The sequence below is a fragment of the Scyliorhinus torazame genome, chromosome 15 (assembly GCF_047496885.1).
Source record: "Scyliorhinus torazame isolate Kashiwa2021f chromosome 15, sScyTor2.1, whole genome shotgun sequence".
Taxonomy (NCBI): domain Eukaryota; kingdom Metazoa; phylum Chordata; class Chondrichthyes; order Carcharhiniformes; family Scyliorhinidae; genus Scyliorhinus; species Scyliorhinus torazame.
In genome coordinates, this window is record NC_092721.1 from 154,388,973 (window position 1) to 154,411,349 (window position 22,377).

The 22,377-nt window shown below is 46.6% G+C and overlaps 1 protein-coding gene across 3 annotated transcripts in view; it reads right to left on the reverse strand.

The window, feature by feature from the left end:
• Positions 1–22,377, reverse strand: part of LOC140391915 (protocadherin Fat 4-like) — a 264,299-nt gene that overhangs the window by 225,409 nt on the left and 16,513 nt on the right. For all 3 annotated transcript variants that reach the window (XM_072476961.1, XM_072476960.1, XM_072476962.1), the window contains exons 2-3: positions 3,551–3,782; positions 1,709–2,056 (exon numbers count right to left, since the gene is read on the reverse strand). In XM_072476961.1, coding sequence (XP_072333062.1) covers positions 1,709–2,056; positions 3,551–3,782 — 580 coding nt within the window. The remainder of the gene's footprint in view (positions 1–1,708; positions 2,057–3,550; positions 3,783–22,377) is intronic.

Sequence of the window (22,377 nt, forward strand, 5' to 3'; positions counted from 1 at the left end):
GGGGGGGGTTGGGGAGTGTTTGGGATGCGCTGGACTCTTTCTTCTCCGGGGACAGCGGCGACCCCCCGGGACCGGCACACAGCCGCGAAATGGCCCTTTTTCCCGCAGCTCTTGCAAGTTGCCGCGCGGGCCGGGCAGCGCTGCCGGGTGTGTTTCGCCTGCCCACAGAAATAGCAGCGGGCCCCCCCGGGATGGTCTGGCGTCTTAACCGCGCAAGCCTGTGAGGGAGGGGGGGAAGGGGGTTTGTCGTGACGGGGGTCCATGGAGCCCAAGGGGCTGCCGCGCGGTCGGGGCCGTAGGCGCGGGCGTTTTGCGAGGCCACATCTAGGGAAGCTGCAATGACCCGTGCCTCTGAGAGTCCTAGCGACTCTTTTTCTAAAAGTCTTTGGCGGATTTGGGGAGAGTTCATACCTGCCACAAACGCATCGCGAATTAACATGTCCGCGTGTTCCGTCGCGTTTACCGGCGGGCAGCCGCAGCCCCGTCCCAAAATTAGCATCGCGGCGTAGAACTCTTCTAGCGATTCTCCGGGGCTTTGCCGTCTCGTTGCGAGTTGGTAGCGTGCGTAGACCTGGTTCACTGGACGAACGTAGACGCTCTTTAGTGCTGCGAGCGCCGTCGAGAAATCCTCTGCGTCTTCTATGAGAGGGTAAATTTCCGGGCTTACCCTTGAGTGCAGGACCTGTAGTTTCTGGTCTTCTGTGATCCGGCCGGGGGCCGTTCGGAGGTAGCCTTCGAAACAAGTCTGCCAGTGTTTAAAAACTGCTGCCGCGTTCACTGCGTGGGGGCTGATCCTCAGGCATTCCAGGGCGATCCTGAGCTCCATAGTCCTTTAAGCACGCTTAATAAATTGTAGCGCACAATGACTTACGAGAGAGACGAATAGAGGTGAAGTCGATGAGGCTTTATTAAGCGTGACTCGTTCCCAGCAGTTCAGCAACAAACTGGAGCTGCGGGGAGAAGCCCAGGTTCTTATACTCCGCCTTCAGGGCGGAGCTAGGGATCAACAGCCAACCAGGACCCGGGATCTGTCAGCCAATAGCATCACAGCTTCACAGCCCCACATGACCCCTAATGCATACTACCACAAAGGTTTAATGTATTACCATTCTGGTATTCTCAAACAAGGAGATGTCATTGTCTGGGTGGAATCTTTCTGAGGTGGCCGCCGTGAATGTGACGTATTTACTGATTGACTGTTCACTAACTGTGGAATCAAAACAGTACAGTATGAGAAATAAAAATGATGAATATCTGTCAGATTAAGGGAGTCTGGGAACAATACACGTCTGGATTTCCGTGTGATTTCCTGGAGATATGTTGGACAGAAGTTCCATTGTTTCGTTTGCTTTTGTGTGGCTTTTTCTGAATCCCTTATGTGTACCCCTTCTACGCTGTCTAACATGCTGTCTCGTGTGAACAATGCAACAGAAGACTCAGGGAATGGATTTTCATTTTGGAGTGTGCAATAGAATCTAATTCATAAAACAGTGCATGTGGAAAGACAGTGCACTGACCTTTGTTATCCAAAACATGCTGTATGTTTTTGAACTGTGCGCATGTCATCAATCGCATATCACTGTTATTGCCCTCCCTCAACAACTTTGCTGCAATCATCTTGTAACATCTGCCTTGATGTACTGGTGCAAATATTAATTTCAAATATATTAGTAAGACAGATAACTTTGGAAAAACAAAAGCCTCTCACCTTCGTCATCATCAGTCACATTCAGGGTTAAAACACTGGTGCCAACGGGGACATTTTCCATTATGTTAATACTGTAGGAATCTGGATTGAACACTGGAGGGTTGTCATTGATATCCAGCACATTGAAGTAAGCCCGAACCACACTGAATTGCCCATCTGTATTAGCAGCTTTCACGGTGAGAATGTAATACTTTACGGACTCAAAGTCTAAAGGACGAGTCAGTGTAAAATTTCCGGTAGCTGGATTGATAACAAAGAGCCCGTTCCCATCATCTTCTTGTATTGCATACACCTTGTCATCAACTCCCTGATTTGGAGCAGAAGCTATTACTAAGCCCACCATGGTACCTGGTTTGAATAAAAGAGAAAATGTTATGTATACTTTCATTTGATACAGAGTTATTCATCTGCTTCACTGTGAAACCCCATATTTGGTGCAAAAAATGTAAAAGCTTCACACATATTGATCACATTTGTAAGTACTATTTCAACCCAATATAAAATTGAAATTAAATCTACACTGAGGGAAGTCGTTCTTTGATTAATATTTTCTGTAAATTATGTACTTGGAAATGCTTTACAACATTTTAAAATAGACATAAAAATATCACCTAGAGCTGGCTTTACTATTTGATGTTACAAATTGGATAGTAGAAGCTTGAACTGTGAGAATGCCCAAAATATCAGGATTTCTTCAACAAAATGCAGCTACAACTGACAGAAAATTACAAAGTTTGTGGAATGACAAAAAGCTTTCAATCTCCTCCCTTGGACCACGCACGATCAGCTACATAATGGAGTCTGATGCACATATGTAATCAGTCACTTAAGGGAATCCTGGATAAAATGTCTGTGTGAAAACAATTCTTCAAATCTAAAGACAGGCGAGCAAAAGTTCACAATGTCTGTCAATCAGCTCCATTATCAAAATCTAATGAATTGCCTCCCACACGTGATATTTTTGGGCCACAGCTATGTACGGACCACTGCATTCCTTGGAGAGAATGATTTTCTTTGCCTTTGTTTGTCTCTAAAACCTTCAATTACATCTGACCAGATTTATAAATCATTATCAGGCAGATATCATGAGCTGCTGGGCATGCGTTTCAATCACTCTGGAGAAACAGCATACTTCTCATGGTGAGCCTTATCTGAAGCTAGCTAATTTTATACTTGTGACCTTTGATAAATTGCTCAAATAACTTCCTTACTTGGATATGGAGTTTCTCTCTTAAAATTATTAACAAACTGAATTTTCCTCACTCAATTGTATTTTCTCTGAGGAAAATAGGCGTGTTTCAATGAATCTACTTTAATAACTTAAAGGCCTAGGTCCTGGAGTAATTTCTGAACTTTCTGCCAATGCATTGATATCCATCACTCACATTTCGAATGTGGATTCACCATCATCATTTGTGACATTTGTAATAGTGATTACAGGTAATGCAATTCATTTCTTGTGCATATCTCAGTGTACATCTAATCAGGAGACAGTGAAGCCAAGCTTGCAAGTCTGCATTGGAAGTTTCTTCCAGGTCACAGAGCAATGAAAGTTCACCACACAGTCCCAGTTTCATATAAAGGTTAACAGTGAATGCACATGAAAGGTAGGAGGAAGAATTAGCTATGGAAAAATCAGAAGAAATAGTCAAACCTTTCTTACTGCCTGGGTAAATTGAACATGTCTTCACTTTTATTCAAACAAATTTATTTCATGGGTCAAGGAAGCAAATAAATCCAGGGCAATTCTCCTGAGATTTTTCAATTTCACACCCTGCAAAAGTTATTGCATTATCATTTCATTGAGGAAATCTTCTGATCATGAGGAATTAATCACATTACCTGGCCTTACATCTTCTGGGATGTCAAAGCTGTAAACACTTCTTGAAAAGACCAGCCTGTTGTCATGGATATTCCCGAGATTATTGCTTGATGCTGCTCGTGAAGACACGGCGTGGTTGTTGGCAGAATAAGGTTCTTGACTTTGATCGGCGGTTCCCAAATCTCCCTTACTGGCAAAATCAGTGTCGATGCCATCTGCTGTTTCACCCACCATGACACCTACATTCCAACTCTGGTTAAAACATATAATTGTTTGTATTTATCCATCGTGGTTTTATCTTCGGTCTAGCAATAGCATTTTATCATCAGTGTTACCCTCCACGATCATTGTAAAACGTGTAACCTAGTTGCTTTGCATAATTTATCCACACTTTTTTGCCCCTTTCTTTCCTCTTGCCCTGAAGATATCAGGGTAATATTATTTTTGCCCTTCACCTGGGGTGGAAGCAAAGGAAGATGGAGCCCAGTACGTTGCACCCTTTGCATTGAACAGGGAATTCCTCTTGGTACCTTGGGATATTGAGTACCCCTACATTCACATCAGCATAAGACCATAAGACATAGGAGCAGGATTAGGCCACTTGGCCAATCGAGTTCGCTCCGCCATTCAATCATGGCTGATATTTTTCTCATCCCCATTCTCTTGCCTTCTCCCCATAATCCCTGATCCCCTTATTAATCAAGAACCTATCTATCTCTGTCTTAAAGACACTCAGTGTTTTGGCCTCCACAGCCTTCTGCGGCAAAGAGTCCCACAGATTCACCACCCTCTGACTGAAGAAATTCCTCCTCATCTCTGTTTTAAAGGATCGTCCCTTTAATCTGAGATGGTGTCCTCTGGTTCTAGTTTTTCCTACAAGTGGAAACATCCCCTCCACATCCACTCTATCCAGGCCTCGCAGTATCTTGTACGTTTCAATAAGATCCCCTCTCATCCTTCTAAACTCTAACGAGTACAGACCCAGAGTCCTCAAACGTTCCTCATACACAAGTTCTTCATTCGAGGGATCATCCTTGTGAACCTCCTCTGTACCCCTTCCAAGGAAAGCACATCCTTCCTTATATATGGGGCCCAAAACTGCTGACAGTACTCCAAATGGGGTCTGACCAGAGCCTTATACAGCCTCAGAAGTACATCCCTGGTCTTGTATTCTAGCCCTCTTGACATGAATGCTAACATTGCATTTGCCTTCTTAACTGCCGACTGAACCTGCAGATTAACATTTCGAACCGTGAACAAGGACTCCCAAGTCCCTTTGTGCTTCTGCTTTCCGAAGCATTTCCCCATTTAGAAAATAGTCTATGCCTAAATTCCTCCTTCCAAAGTGCATAACCTCAAACTTTTCCACATTGTATTTCATTTGCCACTTCATTGCCCACTCTCCTAGCTTGTCCAAGTCCTTCTGCAGCCCCCTTGCTTCCTCAATACTACCTGTCCCTCTACAGATCTTTGTATCATCTGCAAACTTAGCAACACTGCCTTTGGTATCTTCTTCTAGATCATTAATGTATACTGTGAAAAGTTGTGGTCCCAGCACAGACCGCTGAGGCACACCACTAGTCACCGGCTGCCATCCTAAAAAAGACCCCTTTATCCCAACTCTTTGCCTGCTGCCAGTCAGCCAATCCTCTATCCATGCCAGGACCTTACACTGAACACCCTGAGCTCTTAACTTATTTAACAGTCTCCTATGTGGCACCTTGTCAAAGGCCTTCTGGAAATCTAAATAAATCACGTCCACTGGTTCTCTTTTGTCTAACTTGCTTGTTACCTCCTCAAAGAACTCTAACAGATTTGTCAGACACGACCTCCCTTTGACAAAGCCGTGCTGACTCAGTCCTATTTTACCATGCACTTCCAAGTGCTTCGCGATCTCATCTTTAATAACAGACTCTAAAATCTCACCAATGACCGAAGCCAGGCTAACCAGCCTATAATTTCCCGTCTTCTGCCTCCCTCCCTTCTTCAACAGTGGTGTTACATTAGCCACTCTCCAGTCTTCTGGGACACCTTCCTGCCTCCAGTGATTCCAGAAAGACCATCACCAATGCCTCCACAATCTCCTCAGCTATCTCTTTTAGGACCCTGGGATGTAGCCCATCCGGTCCAGGTGATTTATCCACCTTCAGACCTTTCAGTTTCCCCAGAACCTTCTCCTTAGTAATGGTCACTGCACTCACCTCTGCCCCCTGATTCTCCTGGAGCTCTGGCATCCCACTGGTGTCTTCCACCGTGAAGACTGATGCAAAGTAACTATTCAGTTCGACTGCCATTTCTTTTTTTCCTATTATTACTTCTCCAGCCACATTTTCTAGTCATCTAATGTTTATTTTTGCCCCTCTCTTACCTTTTATATATTGAAAAAATCTCTTCTTATCTTCCTTTATATTACTAGCTAGCTTGCACTTGTACTTCATCTTCTCCCCCCTTATTGCTTTTTTAGTTGTCCTCTGCTCGCTTTTAAAGGTTTCCCAGTCCTCTGGTTTCTCACTAAGCCTCACCACTTTGTCTGCTTTTTCTTTAGCCTTTATGCTGTTCTTGACATCCCTCGTCAGCCGTGGAAGCCTTGTCCTCCCCTTAGCATGTTTCCTCCTCCTTGGGATGAATTTCTGTTGTGCCTCCCTAATAACACCCAAAAACTCCTGCCATTACTGTTCCACTGTCTTCCCTGCTAGGCTCCTTCTCCAATCAACTCTGGCCAGCTCTTCCCTCACGTCTTTGTAGTTCCCCTTAGTTAATTGTAATACCGTTACATCTGATTGCAGCTTCTCCCTCTCAAACTGCAGGGTAAATTCTATCATATTGTGGTCACTGCTCCCCAAGGGTTCCTTCACCTTACGTTCCCTAATCAAGTCTGCCTCATTACACATCACCAAATCCAGAATTGCCTGTTCCGTAGTAGGCTCTGTCACAAGCTGCTCCAAAAAAACCATCTCTTAGACATTCCACAAATTCCATTTCTTGGGATCGACTACTAACCTGATTTTCCCAGTCCATCTGCATATTGAAGTCTCCCATGATTATTGTAATATTGCCTTTTTTACATGCCGTTTCTATCTCCTGATGTATTTTCTGCCCCACATCCTGAGTACTGCTGGGGGGCCTGTACATAACTCCCATCAGGGTCTTTTTACCTTTGCGATTCCTCAACTCTACCCACAGAGATTCTATGCCTTCCGATCCTATATCCCTCCTTGCTATCGATTTAAACTTCATTCCTTACTAACAACTTTAGATCCCAGCCCTGATCCTCTTGCAGCCTCGTCTCTGGAATGCCCACAACATAAGAAGGTCACCTGGTGCAAAAGACACAGGAGGGCCCCAGTGAAACCTCCTACATTATTTGTGTTCAGTGACACTGGGGAGGCACTTATTTGGAAAAGCATCCGAGAGGAATGAGCCTGCCCTGATAAAGTTGGAGGAGCTAAGTAGAACCTGAGTGCCATCTGGTGGGATGATGCTGACGTTAAGCATATCCTATGCAAGTGTTGGCAGAGAATTGGGACTGGAGGCCACCCCACTGTTGTTTTTTGATCCCGGTCAATCCACTTAACCTGCAAATCTTTGGAGAAGGTTGTGGTGAACTGCCTTCTTGAACCGCTGCAATCCTTGTTGTGTAGGTACACCCACAGTGCTGATAGGGAGGGTATTCCAGGGTTTTGACCCAGCAACAGTGAAGGAACAACAATATATTTGTAAGGCAGGCTGGTGTGTGACTTTGAGGGGAGCCTGTAGTTGGTGATGTTTGCTTGTGCCTGCTGCCCTAGCTTGACTTTTTTGGTGGTAGCGGTCACAATTTGAACGCTACTTATATGATGTAGTGAACCTCTGGTGGCTGATTAGCAGTGTGCTCATTCCAAACACAGGGCCTGGAAAAAGTCCTGTATTACTATTTTTCACCTCCCCAAGTTGAGAGTGGGTAACCCCATCTCCCTAACTTATTGGGAGAACTATCATCTCAAAGTCAGAAATTCCCTTTTTCCTAATGCTCAAATTGGCAAAACAAAATGCAGATTAGGGGCAGGATACCCTCTTGTGTATAGTGACACAGCACACCTCACAGATATTAAAATATGTAAACTTTATGACCTTAATTGTGACAACTCCTTTATCCATCATAGACTCTGGTGCACGGCATGCCAACAACCAGCGGGTGATTGTTAATCCCATGGTGTGCTTTCCCACTCACAGTACATATAAGGGCACAGCTTGCAGTTTATAGAGAACTTGGTTGTTTAATGAAAACTGTTTTCTTGCCATGAGCACAAAACAAAATTATTGGGAAGAATTTCTAAATCAAACCCCCCCCCCCCAAGTTCTTTCAGCACAAAGGAACAATGCTGCTATTTACATCGACTATGAACAGATGATCAATCCAGCTCAACAGCTTCACACCAAAGGCACAATCTGACGTTTTGGAAAATGAAATGAACAGTTGAGACTTTGTCACATAAGCATTGGAGAAGGAAATTTCCATGGGAGCCGAGGAATATTCAACAGGCCTGATTCAGCTATGGTGATGAATTCCAAAAACATCCCTTTCTGATTCTGGCAAGAAAGACTGAATGCTGGGAATTACATTCAGCAATACTTCTACTTCCACTTTTGAAAGCTTCACAATGAATGTGGATGAGCCCCTTTATGGGCCCAAATGCTACACCATTTCATATAAACTGGTACCATGACAAAGTCAGTGATTTTGTTTTATTCACCTAGTCTCTTATATTGTATTGTTTGCCCGTATAAAACGGATGTTTCTAGTTTTCATCTCTTGTCCTTAGGGAGTTTATTTCACAATTCCACAATCCAAGTAGGCATTGTAGCCATCTGGGATGGCCACTTCCTGATTACAAAATGGACACTTTGCAAAGATTGCAGGGAAAATGGACAATGCTGAGAAAACAAGCAGGTTCAGAGCTTGTCTGTGTATTGGAGCCACAGCTCCCAGACAAGGCCAAAACTGTAGGTCCATTAGCATACTAATGGCCCATCTCTGGGAACAAAAGAGTAACATTTGAGTAACCGACACTAAGGCAGACACCCCGGCGCCAGAGGAGACCGAAACAAAGCAGGCCAAGGGCCACCTAGGACACGTCCAGCCATCAGGGCACCCACCCCTTTATTGGATGAAATCAATATGAATGATCAAGAAAGGGCCCAATTGATTGGGGCCAAGTTCAAGGCCCGCCCAAAAGCGCGTGAAGCCCCTTTGGGTATAAGAAGGAGCCCCCAAGAGAGAATCGTTCTCTTGGACCCGGCTCTCAACGAGGAGAGACCTGTCCACCAGCTGCACCAGAAACAAGTAAGTCCAAGGTCAATGCACGCTACCAGACAGCCGATCTTAGCTGTTCCCCTGTACCAGTCGAACCCCAGCAGCCTCAGAACCGAACAACGGCCATTGCTCCTCTGACTGAATGGGCGCCCGAAGCTAAGTATAGGCTTTAGCAGTAGTGATAGTTTAGTCTGTAGAGTTTCGTGCATGAGTATATTTAACTGTGTGTGTAAATAAATAAGCATTGACTTTGAACTAACTAATTGGTGTATCGAGTCTTTGATCAGTATTCGGTTTTGAACCTTGTGGCGGTATCGAAAGATACCTGGCGACTCTAGAGCAAACGTAATTAGAATTAAGGAAGGCGACCATATTGACCGCCATATTCAGAGCCAACCAAAGAGAGCAACATTTACTGGCAACTCTGGTGGGACAAGACCTAGAAGTGGTCGAGTCACTCCGAGAGAACCCAAATTTGAATTGGAATCCAATTGAAAACAGAAAAACCACAAGTGTGAGAACTATACTGATCAAACCTCCGAGATTCGGAAGTGTGTTAATGCATACGTACTAACAGATATATAAGGTAAACCTGAGAGATTTTGTTGCGTAAAACTGTTGGGAGTTTTGTAGGCCGGAAAATAGCGTAAGCCGTACCCGTGTTTACATCACCACTTTATCACCCCCTGTTCCAAATTCAGCAGAGAACCCAGTGATAGAGAGAAAGTGGCAATGAAGGCAATGGAATGCCTTATGAACCCCCAAGAATTCGAGGTCGCAGCGACCAGTAGAGTAGGACAGTGTCCCGTATGGGAAGAAGAGATCAGAAAATTTCTCAAAGGGAAAGGATGGCCCCTTTGGAGTGAATTCTGTGCCACTGACGAAACAGGTCCCGGGAGCATAGGACATACTTGGTGGGAGAACCTGACAGAGCTTAGGGAAAGCTCGCAAGCCGATGGCAATCATGTCCTACTTGGCACAATTGCGAGGCACAGAGGAGGTCGTTAGGACGCTCCATAGAGAAATTGAGGAGAGAGACAGAAATAGTGAGGGAGATGTGAGCGAATTTGAGAAGGAGAATAAGGAGTTAAGAGAACAGTTAGCAGTGAGGGACAGCGAGGTGGATGATTCCAAGAGGGCACACGAGTCTTGTCTCGCCCATTTGAGTAGTTTTCAGACCCAGTACGATAAGGCCTACCAGGACACGCAACGCGCGGTCTTGGTAAGACAAGAAACTGAGCAACAGGTAGAGAAATTGCAGAAACAGTGCAATGATTTAAAAGCAGCCCTACGAGCACTCCACACTTCCACGACGGAACAAAGGCAGAGCTCCATAGATCACGCAAAGTGCCGGAAGCAAATTGCAGAATTGCAATCTCTGCTTTCCGTCCAGAATGGGTTTCAAAGTACGTTTGGACCCCAGTTAGACCAGGAAAACGGCCCCGATTGGCAGGAGTTAAATGAAACTACCCACAGATACGTACGTGGGACATGTACGCAAGAAAAACCCCAGAAAAGGAAAGCACCCCAACCTCCGACTGAACAGGCAGAACACACCCCCATGCACCCTGTAACCACACACCGCAGGGCCGCAGCAGAAGGAAACACAGATTTCCTATATACAACCCCGTTAACCATGACCCAATTACGGGATGCGTGTGGAAATATTACACCGTTCCTTCCCACATTAGACCCCCACCAGTTTTTCGCTAGAGTTAAACAGCAGGCTACTATGTACGGCCTGGACGAAAAGGAGCAAGTGTAGCTCACAGTTTTAAGCCTCGACCCTTCAGTCGTGGCAGCCCTTCCCGACCCACAGAATGTAGGAGGAGGCACACTCCAAGAAATGCACACAGCGATCCTGGATGCGATCGGCTATAACAGAGGAGACCCCGTAGAAGGCCTAAACAAGTGTAGGCAAAAGAAAACACAGCACCCCACAGCGTTTGCTGGACGCTTGTGGATACATTTCACAGCAGTATTTGGAGAGTTAGCCCGCGCCCATTTGTCCGCGGATAATATGGCCAAATGGACTCGAATCCTAGTCTCTCATGCGACAGAGGCAGGACAGAGAGCTTGCGCAAATTACGACCCCTCAGATGAGGCCCACAACGAGAAATGGTTTTTAAAAAGATTGTCCCACACTTGGGAACAGTCCGGCCAAGGCAAAACCGCATTTGCAAAACCAGAGGAAGAGCGGGCAGACATGCATCCAGTTAGGACGCACTAGAACCCCGCATGGGTAAATGAGGACAGGAACAGCCCACCACAGCCTAAATCCCAGGAGTGTTACTATTGTGGACATGAAGGTCACTATGCACGAGAGTGCAACGCGCCTCAAAAGCAGCAGAGAAACCAACAGACAGGCACCCTAAATAAGAATAGAGCAAAGCCAATCCATAGTGTTAGTGCCCGTTCAGAGAACGCAGACATGAACGGCACCGACTGACGGTATTCGGGCTCCCCAACTTGGGTCTGCGACACCCTTTGGGACAAGTCCGGTAGACTGGTAGTAGCAGGCAAAGTCCAGGGACACCCCGTAGAATTTCTTTGGGACACAGGAGGGTCCCGCACCACGCCCAATTCCTCCACGACGTTTCAGCGAGACATGTGGCCCACAACAGACACCATCACACTCAGCGGTTTTACAGGTCATTTACAACAAGGACACATCACAGCCCCTGTAGCGATACAAATAGGGAACATTATGACTAAACACCCCGTAGTTTTGGTCGATCTACCCCAGACAGCTGAACACATCCTAGGAATTGACTTTATGTGCTCCTACAACCTCTCATTTGATCCGGTAAATAAATGTATATGGAGAATGGCAAAGGCAGCACGAGCCCCCGCCACGCTCACAGTTGGAGAGTATGCAAACAGAATCAGTGCAGTAGGAGACTTCTGGTTCGCCCCTCGAGCCATTAGTCAGGACAAACAGGTTAGGGAAGTCCTACAGCAACACAAAGCACAGCACAAGCACGACTGTGGCAAGATAGCTGGCTTAGTGAACATTACATGTCCCGACCCCAGATCCCAAAAGCAGTATGGTTTTCCCCAAGAAGCAGAGGGAGAGATCTCCAAAGTAATAGAGAGTCTACTCCGTATTCCGATCAGTAGCCTCCACAAATAACACACCAATTTGGCCCATCAGGAAACCCGATGGATCATAGCAACTGACCATTGATTACCGGGAACTGAACAAAGTAACCCCAGTAGCAGCCCCCACCATAGCCATGAGTCCTGAGACCAGCTCAAACAGGGACTACAGTCAAAAAACATTTCGGTTTTGGACATTAGCAACGGCTTTTGGTCCATTCCATTGGATAAAGCGTGCCAATACAAATTCGCCTTTACATTCCAGGGACAACAATACACATGGACGTGCCTTCCACAAGGCTTCCACAACTCCCCCTCCATTTTCCACCGACAGCTGGCAAATGGACTAGCAAAATGTTCCCGACCCGATTGCCTGGTCCAGTATGTAGATGACTTGCTACTACAGACAGCCACAAAGGGAGAGCACATTTCGCTTCTAGCCAAACTCCTAGGACTCCTAAAACAGATTGGATGTAAACTCAACCCCAAGAAGGCCCAGATTTTGCAGGAAAAAGTGATTTACTTGGGTACAGTAATCACGCATGGTAAACGCGGGATCGAGCAAAAGAGAATTGACTCGATCGTCAAATGAAATGAAAATCGCTTATTGTCACAAGTAGGCTTCAAATGAAGTTACTGTGAAAAGCCCCTAGATGCCACATTCCGGCGCCTGTTTGGGAGGCTGTTACGGGAATCGAACCGTGCTGCTGGCCTGCCTTGGTCTGCTTTCAAAGCCAGCGATTTAGCCCTGTGCTAAACAGCCCCAGATGTCCAAATTGCCCCTTCCCCTTAATGTCTCAGCCCTCTGGTCATTTCTAGGACTGGTTGGCTACTGCAGAAACCATATCGACGGTTTCACCACAAAAGCAGCGCCCCTATCCGACCTTCTCAAGAAACAGGCACCTTAGGAATGGCTTCCACAGCACACGGATGCCATGGATGCTTTAAAGAGAGCCCTCAGCACAGCCCCCCGCATTACAGGTCCCAGATCCACTTTCCCCGTACGCAATCGAAGTAGCAAGCACCGACCGAACCCTTTCGGCAGTGCTCCTCCAGGAACGCCATGACCAATTAGGCCCCATGGCATACGCCTCACGCGTGTTAGATCCTGTCGAGCAAGAATTTTCTGCCTGCGAAAGGCACCTGCTCGCAGTTTTTTGGGCAGTACAGTACTTCGCCAACATTACAGGACTCAACCCCATCACCATTCTCACTGAACACACCCCAACACAGCTATTATTAGACGGTCGACTTAAAGATGGCACAGTCAGCCAAATCCACGCAGCCCGTTGGACCCTTCTTTTACAGGGGCAGGACATCACAGTTAAAAGAACCAAGACCCACACTTTCCTAGCCGACAACTTGCAATATGCAGGTACCCCACATGAGTGTGAGAACATCACCACAAACCATAATTCAGGCCCATTTATACCTAAGTCAGCTCCCAGGAAAGCAAGTAATGCACCCCAGAAACCCTAGCCCACAGACACGTGCGCACCCCTGAAAATTCATGTGGATGGCTCCTCCACAGTTTTGAATGGAAAAAGAATCACCGGTTACGGCATTTATGTAGAGTACGCGCAGGGACGTGCCCTAGATGAGATTTCATTATTGCCAGGACATCTAGGCTCGCAGGCAGCAGAACTGGCAGCCATAGCTTACATTGTTGATCACCCTGACTCGTTTCCGACCCCAGCAGACATATATTCGGACAATTTATATGTCTGCAATAGTTTAAGGGAATTCCTACCCCTGTGGGAAACTAGAGGATTTGTTTCCGCAGACGGAAAGCCCCTACCCTCAGCCCCATTACTCCGGCATATCCTAGAGATAGCTAAAGATAGGAAATATGGTATCATTAAGGTTCGCAGTCATCACCGTTCTTCCCCCCCCCCGGTAACGTTAAAGCAGCCGCCCTAGCGAAGGTTCCAGACATGGTTACTTTTGGAACCCCCCCCCCCCCGAGAGCACCCCAGTACACGCGGTTCAGGTCTCACAGACCAACATTCAGGATCTAGCGAAAGCCCAAAAGGAAGATGGAAAGCTCAGGGAAGTTTTAAAAGGAACCTTCTCGGCCCCGTACGATAAGTTTAAGAACGCAATAACCACACATGACGGTGTGATTTTGAAAGACGGCATTTATGTAGTTCCCAGAAAGGACAGGAACCAGATTATTTGTCAGTTCAATGACAATCATGGACACCAAGGCATTGAACCCACCCTAACCCACCTCAGACCTCTCTGCAGGTGACCTGATTTAAAAGCCGATGTTACCCATTACATTGAAAATTGCTTGATCTGTGCCCAGAACAATCCGGACAGATATGCAAGAAAGGCTCAGCTTAGTCACACCCGCCCCGTTAATGGCCCCTGGACAAATTTGCAGATAAATCACATAGGACCCCTACCCGCCTACAGAAATGGTTTTAAGTATGCGTTGGTGGTCATTGACACCTTCACAAAATGGGTGGAAGCTTTTCCATCCAGAACAAACATGGCCAAAACGACAGCTAAAATCCTAACACAGCACATCTTTACAAGATGGGGCCTCCCCGCAATATAGAGTCTGATCAAGGCTCCCATTTTACAGGACGAGCAATGAAAAACGTCCTCACAATTTTTGGAATTAGGCAGAAGTTTCACATAGCATACCACCCCCAGTCAAGTGGCATTGTAGAGAGGATGAACAGGACTTTAAAAGCCACTTTCAGGAAAATGGTGCAACAGAACAACAGCACCTGGGATTCAGTTCTCCCATTTGCTTTAATGTTCTTACGAAACACGATATCCACGTCCACAGGATACACCCCCCCCCCCCCACACCCTCATGACCGGACGCCCCATGAAAGGGACAGAGTATTTATTAGGACTGGATTGGGCCAGCCCCGCAGTCACCGCCCTCACGCATGAAAATGCTGTCCAGCAGTTTATTGAGAATATAAAGGCAGCCCAGCTCGCAGCAGCGGTGAGACTTGGGACCAGGAGGAAACAAAGCAAAGCTTGTTTTGATAAAACGGTACACGCCACCGAGTTTGTAGTAGGGCAGCAAGTGATGCTTTCCCTATACAACCCCAGTTCATTCCTTTCCCCCAAATTTTCCGGACCGTCCTCCATTTCAGACAAAGTCAGCCCCTCGGTATAAAAGATCACGTATCCCAACGGCAAGTCTGCATGGTTTCACATAAACCAGCTTAAGGTTTATGGCTCGCAGAACAGCCATGCACACCACATCTCGCTTGCAGCAGCAGATGAGCATGCCCCATCCACAGATGACACATTCCTACCCTCCCCCAGCCAGTCCAGCCCGTCCTCAGACACATCTTCAACTCCACCCTCAGAGGCACGACTCCGCCTCTCCCTTCCTTCAACCAGCAGCGACAGCGACAGTGATAGCGACCGCAATGACAACAGCCACAGGACACCACGTTATGATTAGACCCCTGCACCAGGCCCCACTCTCAGCGAATCTGAGCATGATTCCAGTGACCCCCTCGAAATCGCGTACATCAAAGCCCCTGACCCAGACCCACCGCCCGACGATTACGGATTGAAGCATAGTAGCTCCAACCTTGACACACGATTCTGGCACTGAGACAATTCGTTCAGGCTCATCCGGAATGATGAGATGGACCCCGATTCGCCCCAAGCAGCTTTAGCCAAACTACTCCAGTCAAGAGTATGGCAACCGGGAGAAGATGATGACATAGAGTCTGACTCCCACCAAACAAATCCCTTTGCGACACTGTTCGCTACTGAGCAATGAGGTGTCCACATGATGGTAAAAAGGAACCGATGGAGAGATACGGTGTCCTTTCTGATGGAACCTGCGCCATGTTTATTGTATGTTTGTTTGTTTAATGTACATGTTAAATGTTGTTTGTGAATTTAAAAGTTTTCATGCCCCCCCACCACTCTTTTAACACTCACTGGCAGTTAATGGAACAAGTTTGTTGACAGACAACCGTTCAGAGGAACTAGTTTGTCGGCAGACAACCATTGAAGGTAATCACGAGAGGCAGCCCCCACGATGACCACATTCTTACCCGTTCTTGCCAGTCGCTCAGGTAGTCGAGAAACAGCACTGGTCCCCGCCCTGACTGAGGACCCACCTCTGGTCAGCTACGCTTGGGTAGAGCACAAATGGCACTGATCACCGTCCTACCCGGGGATTCCACCCAATCTTACCCGCCGCGGCCCATACGCACCCCATTTTGGCGCTTTTAGTTCAAAACTTTTTTTGTTTGTTTCTGCCGATCCTTCGGTTGCTTCCATATGCTATTTACATCCACAAACACTAGGATGGTAGATCGCACAGGCTGCGAGACGGCTCGCACTGTGTCAGTATTTTTCTCGGATGTCTTGTCCAAATATCCGGTTTAAAAAAAAACATGAGGGAGTCACAGATGGTGACCAATTATAATGGGTAATTGGCAACAAAGGACAGACAGACAGACATACGAGATCTTAAGCAAGATAATAACAGATATTATGCTTGTGTCCATAGAACCCCTGAACCACCGGAACCCCAGAGGAAGAAAAAGAAGAAGACCGACAAAAGGAAAGATGAAGACAACCTTCATGTTTTTCACCTGGATCTTAGCGGGACCCCTTCAGTTGCGCACGGACGCTACCCCTCCCAACCCCTTTAAGAGAATTAAAGTGCATCCGTTTTTTTGTGTTTTGATCGTTTAATAAAGAAATGTAAACCTCTGTGCTTGACTGCCAAGCCAGAGAGACTTGTGTTGCTGCTATTTGTACAGTTTAAAATGTTGTAGATTATTTTTGATTGTTTAAATGAGGATAGTTTATTTAGGATAATTAGAGGTTCCAGTTTTTTAATTTTGTAATGCATGCCTGAATGTCATAGCACCCCCTAGAATTTTATAATGATGTATGTTTGTAAAATAACTTAGGTAAAGTTGCAATTCATAGGACAGAGCAGTGTAGAGCCTATGAAGTACTTACGGGTGCCCAACTTGGGAGGAAAACGAAGACAACGCGGTTATTTGATCCTTCACGCTTCGCGTTGAGGATCACAAGGAGGGAGTGTAGCCATCTGGGATGGCCAATTCCCGATTACAAAATGGACACTTTGCAAAGATTGCAGAGAAAATGGACAATGCTGAGAAAACAAGCAGGTTCAGAACTTGTCTGTATAATCGAGCCGCAGCTCCCAGACAAGACCAAAACTTCATACTAATGGCCCATCTCTGGGAACAAAAGAGTAACATTTGCATAACCGATACAAAGGCAGACACCTCGGCGCCAGAGGAGACCAAAACAAAGCAGGCCAATGGCCACCTAGGACACGTCCAGCCATCAGGGCATCCACCCCTTTATTGGATGAAATCAATATGAATGATCAAGAAACGGCCCAATTGATTGGGGCCAAGTTTAAGGCCCGCCCAAAAGCGCGTGAAGCCCCTTTGGGTATAAGAAGGAGCCCCCAAGAGAGAATCGTTCTCTTGGACCCGGCTCTCACCGAGGAGAGACCTGTCCACCAGCTGCACCAGAAACAAGTAAGTCCAAGGTCAACGCACACTAACAGACAGACGACCTTAGCTGTTCCCCTGTACCAGTCGAACCCCAGCAGCCTCAGAACCGAACAACGCCCATTGTTCCTCTGACTGAATGGGCGCCCGAAGCTAAGTATAGGCTTTAGCAGTAGTGATAGTTTAGTCTGTAGAGTTTCGTGCATGAGTATATTTAACTGTGTGTGTAAATAAATAAGCATTGACTTTGAACTAACTAATTGGTGTATCGAGTCTTTGATCAGTATTCGGGTTTGAACCTTGTGGCGGTATCGAAAGATACCTGGCGACTCTAGAGCAAACGTAATTAGAATTAAGGAAGGCGACAAAATTGACCGCCATATTCAGAGCCAACCAAAGAGAGCAACAGCATCATGAATGTAGGTCAGAGAATTGGTGATACAGTGGTTAGGCCCTGTTTCCAACCCCATGTGTCTTGCGAACATAACTCCCAATGGAAGTGTAGAGCTGCCCCTTTTATTTCTGCATTATCATTTCAGCACCAGCTGTTTCTGGTGGTTTGTGTGCATTTTGTTTTGCATTGCAAAACTGTCTTTTAACAATGTCCACAACAGTCTTACTGACAGGTATTATTTCCTTGACAGTCAACAAGTTTATTAGTACCGGAACGTCTTTCAGCATTACCAAGGCAAACCTAGATTTGAAAAACAAAGAAGACTTTATAGAAAGAAAGGAGAAACAGGTTTTACTTGAGTTCCACCATAGCATAATATTTCTAAGATATTGGATCCTTCAACACGAATGGGGAATTTTAGCAAATTGATCAATCTTCACTGCATTCACGCATCAAAAATGACTGAAACCTTTTTTCCAATAGACATACTTTCACTGCTTCCCTCATCGAAAGGATGCTGCAGTATAAGGCAGGGCAATATTTGTAAGAAATAATTTTTTCCATGTGTGGGCTTTAATGGCTGGGCCAGCAATTATTGCCCATCCCTAATTGCCCTTGGGAAGGTGGTAGTGAGCTACCTTTTTGAACTGCTGCAGTACATGTGGTGCAGGTACACCCTCAGTGCTGTTAGGGAGGGAGTTTTAGGTTTTTGACCCAGAGACACTGAAGGAACAGCAATATATTGCCATGTCAGAATGGTGAGTGACTTGGAAGGGGAAGTCCAAGTGGAGGTGTTCCTGGGAGATTTCTGCCCTTGTCCTTCTAGATAGCAGTGGCCATGGGTTTGGAAGGTGCTGCCTAAGGAACCTTGGTGAGTTCCTGCAGTGCATCTTGTAGATGGTACATACAGCTGCTACTGTGCGTCGGTGGTGGAGGGGGCAAATGTTTGTGGAAGGTGTTACAATCAAGCGGGTTGCTTTATCCTAGATGGTGTCACGCTTCTTAAGTGTTGTTGGAGCTGCACTCATCCAGGCAAGGAGCATTTTTTTATCAAAGGATAGCTTTCCCAAAAGGGTATGACCTCATTGGTGGCATCATTCAGGCCCTGAACAACCATGTCACAGTTTATATTTTGGGCTGTTATTAGGGACGGACATCAAGTAGGTTCTCAATGGGAAATGGAATGTATTTGGGAGGGATTGTGACTGGGAAAGGGAAGGATTTCATGAAAGGGGCCACAAATGAGAAAATGAAGGTGACCCGGATTGAAGCTGATCCAGAAGATATTTAAGGAATTGTGCTGGAATGTGGGGGATCTGGTGCGGGGTGAGACGAAGGGGATGGACGTTAGGATGAGGTGATGGTTGTGAGGGATGAGGTAATGGTTGTTAGGATGAGGTGATGGTTGTTAGGATGAGGTGATGGTTGTGAGGGATGAGGTAATGTTTGTTAGGATGAGGTGATGGCTGTGAGGGATGAGGTAATGGTTGTTAGGATGAGGTGATGGTTGTGAGGGGTGAGCTGATAGTTGTTAGGATGAAGTGATGGTTGTGAGGATGATGTGATGGTTGTGAGGGATGAGGTGATGATTGTGAGGGATGTGATGGTTGTGAGGGATGAGGTGGTGATTGTGAGGGATGGAGTGGTGATAGTGAGGGATGAGATGGTTGTGAGGGATAAGCTGGTGATTGTGAGGGATGGGGTGGTGATAGTGAGGGATGAGGTGATGGTTATGAGGTGATGAGGTGGTTGTAGTGAGGGATGAGGTGATGGTTGTGAGGGATGAGGTGATGGTTGTGAGGGATGAGGTGATGGTTGTGAGGGATGAGGCGGTGGCTGTGAGGGATGAGGTTATGGTTGTGAGGGATGAGGTGATGGTTGTGAGGGATGAGGTGATGGTTGTGAGGGATGAGGCGGTGAATGTGAGGGATGAGATAGTGGTTGTAAGGGATGAGGTGATGGTTATGAGGGCTGAGGTGGAGGCTGTGTGGGATGAGGTGGTGGCTGTGAGGGATGAGGTGATGGTTATGAGGTGATGAGGTGATTGTAGTGAGGTGATCAAGTGATGGATGAGGTGGTGGTTAGAACCGTAGAATTCCTAGAGTGTGGAAGGAGGCCATTCACCCCATCGAGTCTGCACAGACCCTCTGAAAGAGCACCCTACCTTGACCCACTCCCCGCCCTATTCACATAACCCTGTAACCCCACATAACCTGAACATTCCTGAACACTAAGGGGCAACTTTTTTTAACATGGCCAATCCACCTAACCTGCGTATCTTTGTACTGTGGGAGGAAGCTGGAGCACCCGGAGGAAACCCTCGCAGACATGCCGAGAACGTCAAACTCCACGTAGGTAGTGACCCAAGGCCAGAATTGAACCTGGGTCCCTGGTGCTGTGAGGCAGCTGTACCACCCACTGTGCCACCGTGCCACCCACTTATGATTGTGAGAGATGAGGTGATGTCTGTGAGGGGATAAGTTGGTGGCTGTGAAGATGATGTGGTGTTTGTGAGGGGATGAGCTGATGGTCGTGAGAATGAGGTGATTATTGTGAGGGATGAGATGATGATTGGGAGGGATGAGGTGATGGTTGTGAGGGGCGAGGTGATGATTGTGAGGGATGAGGTGATGATTGTGAGGGATGAGGTGATGGTTGTGAGTGATGTGGTGATGATTGTGAGGGATGAGGTGATGATTGTGAGGGATGAGGTGATGGTTGTGAGGGATGAGGTGATGATTGTGAGGGATGAGGTGATGGTTGTTAGAATGAAGTGATGGTTGTGAGGATGAGGTGATGGTTGTGAGGGATGAGGTGATGATTGGGAGGGATCAGGTGGTGATTGTGAGGATGAGGTAATGGTTGTGAGGATGAGGTAATGGTTGTGAAGGATGAGGTAATGGTTGTTAGGATGAGGTGATGGTTGTTAGGATGAGGTGATGGTTGTGAGGGATGAGGTAATGGTTGTTAGGATGAGGTGATGGTTGTGAGGGATGAGGTAATGGTTGTTAGGATGAGGTGATGGTTGTGATGGGTGAGCTGATGGTTGTTAGGATGAAGTGATGGTTGTGAGGATGACGTGATGGTTGTGAGGGATGAGGTGATGATTGGGAGGGATCAGGTGATGATTGGGAGGGATCAGGTGATGGTTGTGAGGATGAGGTAATGGTTGTGAGGATGAGGTAATGATTGTTAGGATGAGGTGATGGTTGTGAGGGATGAGGTAATGGTTGTTAGGATGAGGTGATGGTTGTTAGGATGAGGTGATGGTTGTGAGGGATTAGGTGATGGTTGTGAGGGATGAGGTAATTGATTTTGAAGGATGAGGTGATGGTTGTGAGGGATGAGGTGATGGTTGTTAGGATGAGGTGATGGTTGTGAGGGATGAGGTGATGATTGGGAGGGATGAGGTGATGATTGTGAGGGATGAGGTGATGGTTGTGAGGGATGAGGTGATGATTGTGAGGGATGAGGTGATGGTTGTGAGGATGAGGTGATGGTTGTGAGGGATAAGGTGATGATTGTGAGGGATGAGGTGATGATTGTGAGGGATGAGGTGATGGTTGTGAGGGATGAGGTGATGATTGTGAGGGATGAGGTGATGATTGTGAGGGATGAGGTGATGGTTGTGAGGGATGAGGTGATGATTGTGAGGGATGAGGTGATGATTGTGATGGATGAGGTGGTGTTTGGGAGGAATGAGGTGATGGTTGTTAGAATGAAGTGATGGTTGTGAGGATGAGGTGATGGTTGTGAGGGATGAGGTGATGATTGGGAGGGATCAGGTGGTGATTGTGAAGATGAGGTAATGGTTGTGAAGATGAGGTAATGGTTGTGAAGGATGAGGTAATGGTTGTTAGGATGAGGTGATGGTTGTGAGGATGACGTGATGGTTGTGAGGGATGAGGTGATGATTGGGAGGGATGAGGTGATGTTTGGGAGGGATGAGGTGATGGTTGTGAGGATGAGGTAATGGTTGTGAGGATGAGGTAATGGTTGTGAGGATGAGGTAATGGTTGTTAGGATGAGGTAATGGTTGTGAGGATGAGATAATGATTGCTAGGATGAGGTGATGGTTGTGAGGGATGAGATAATGGTTGTTAGGATGAGGTGATGGTTGTTAGGATGAGGTGATGGTTGTGAGGGATGAGGTAATGTTTGTTAGGATGAGGTGATGGCTGTGAGGGATGAGGTAATGGTTGTTAGGATGAGGTGATGGTTGTTAGGATGAGGTTATGGTTGTGAGGATGAGGTAATGATTGCTAGGATGAGGTGATGGTTGTGAGGGATGAGGTAATGGTTGTTAGGATGAGGTGATGGTTGTTAGGATGAGGTGATGGTTGTGAGGGATGAGGTAATGGTTGTTAGGATGAGGTGATGGTTGTGAGGGGTGAGCTGATGGTTGTTAGGATGAAGTGATGGTTGTGAGGATGATGTGATGGTTGTGAGGGATCAGGTGATGATTGGGTGGGATCAGGTGATGATTGGGAGGGATGAGGTGATGGTTGTGAGGATGAGGTAATGGTTGTGAGGATGAGGTCATGGTTGTTAGGATGAGGCGATGGTTGT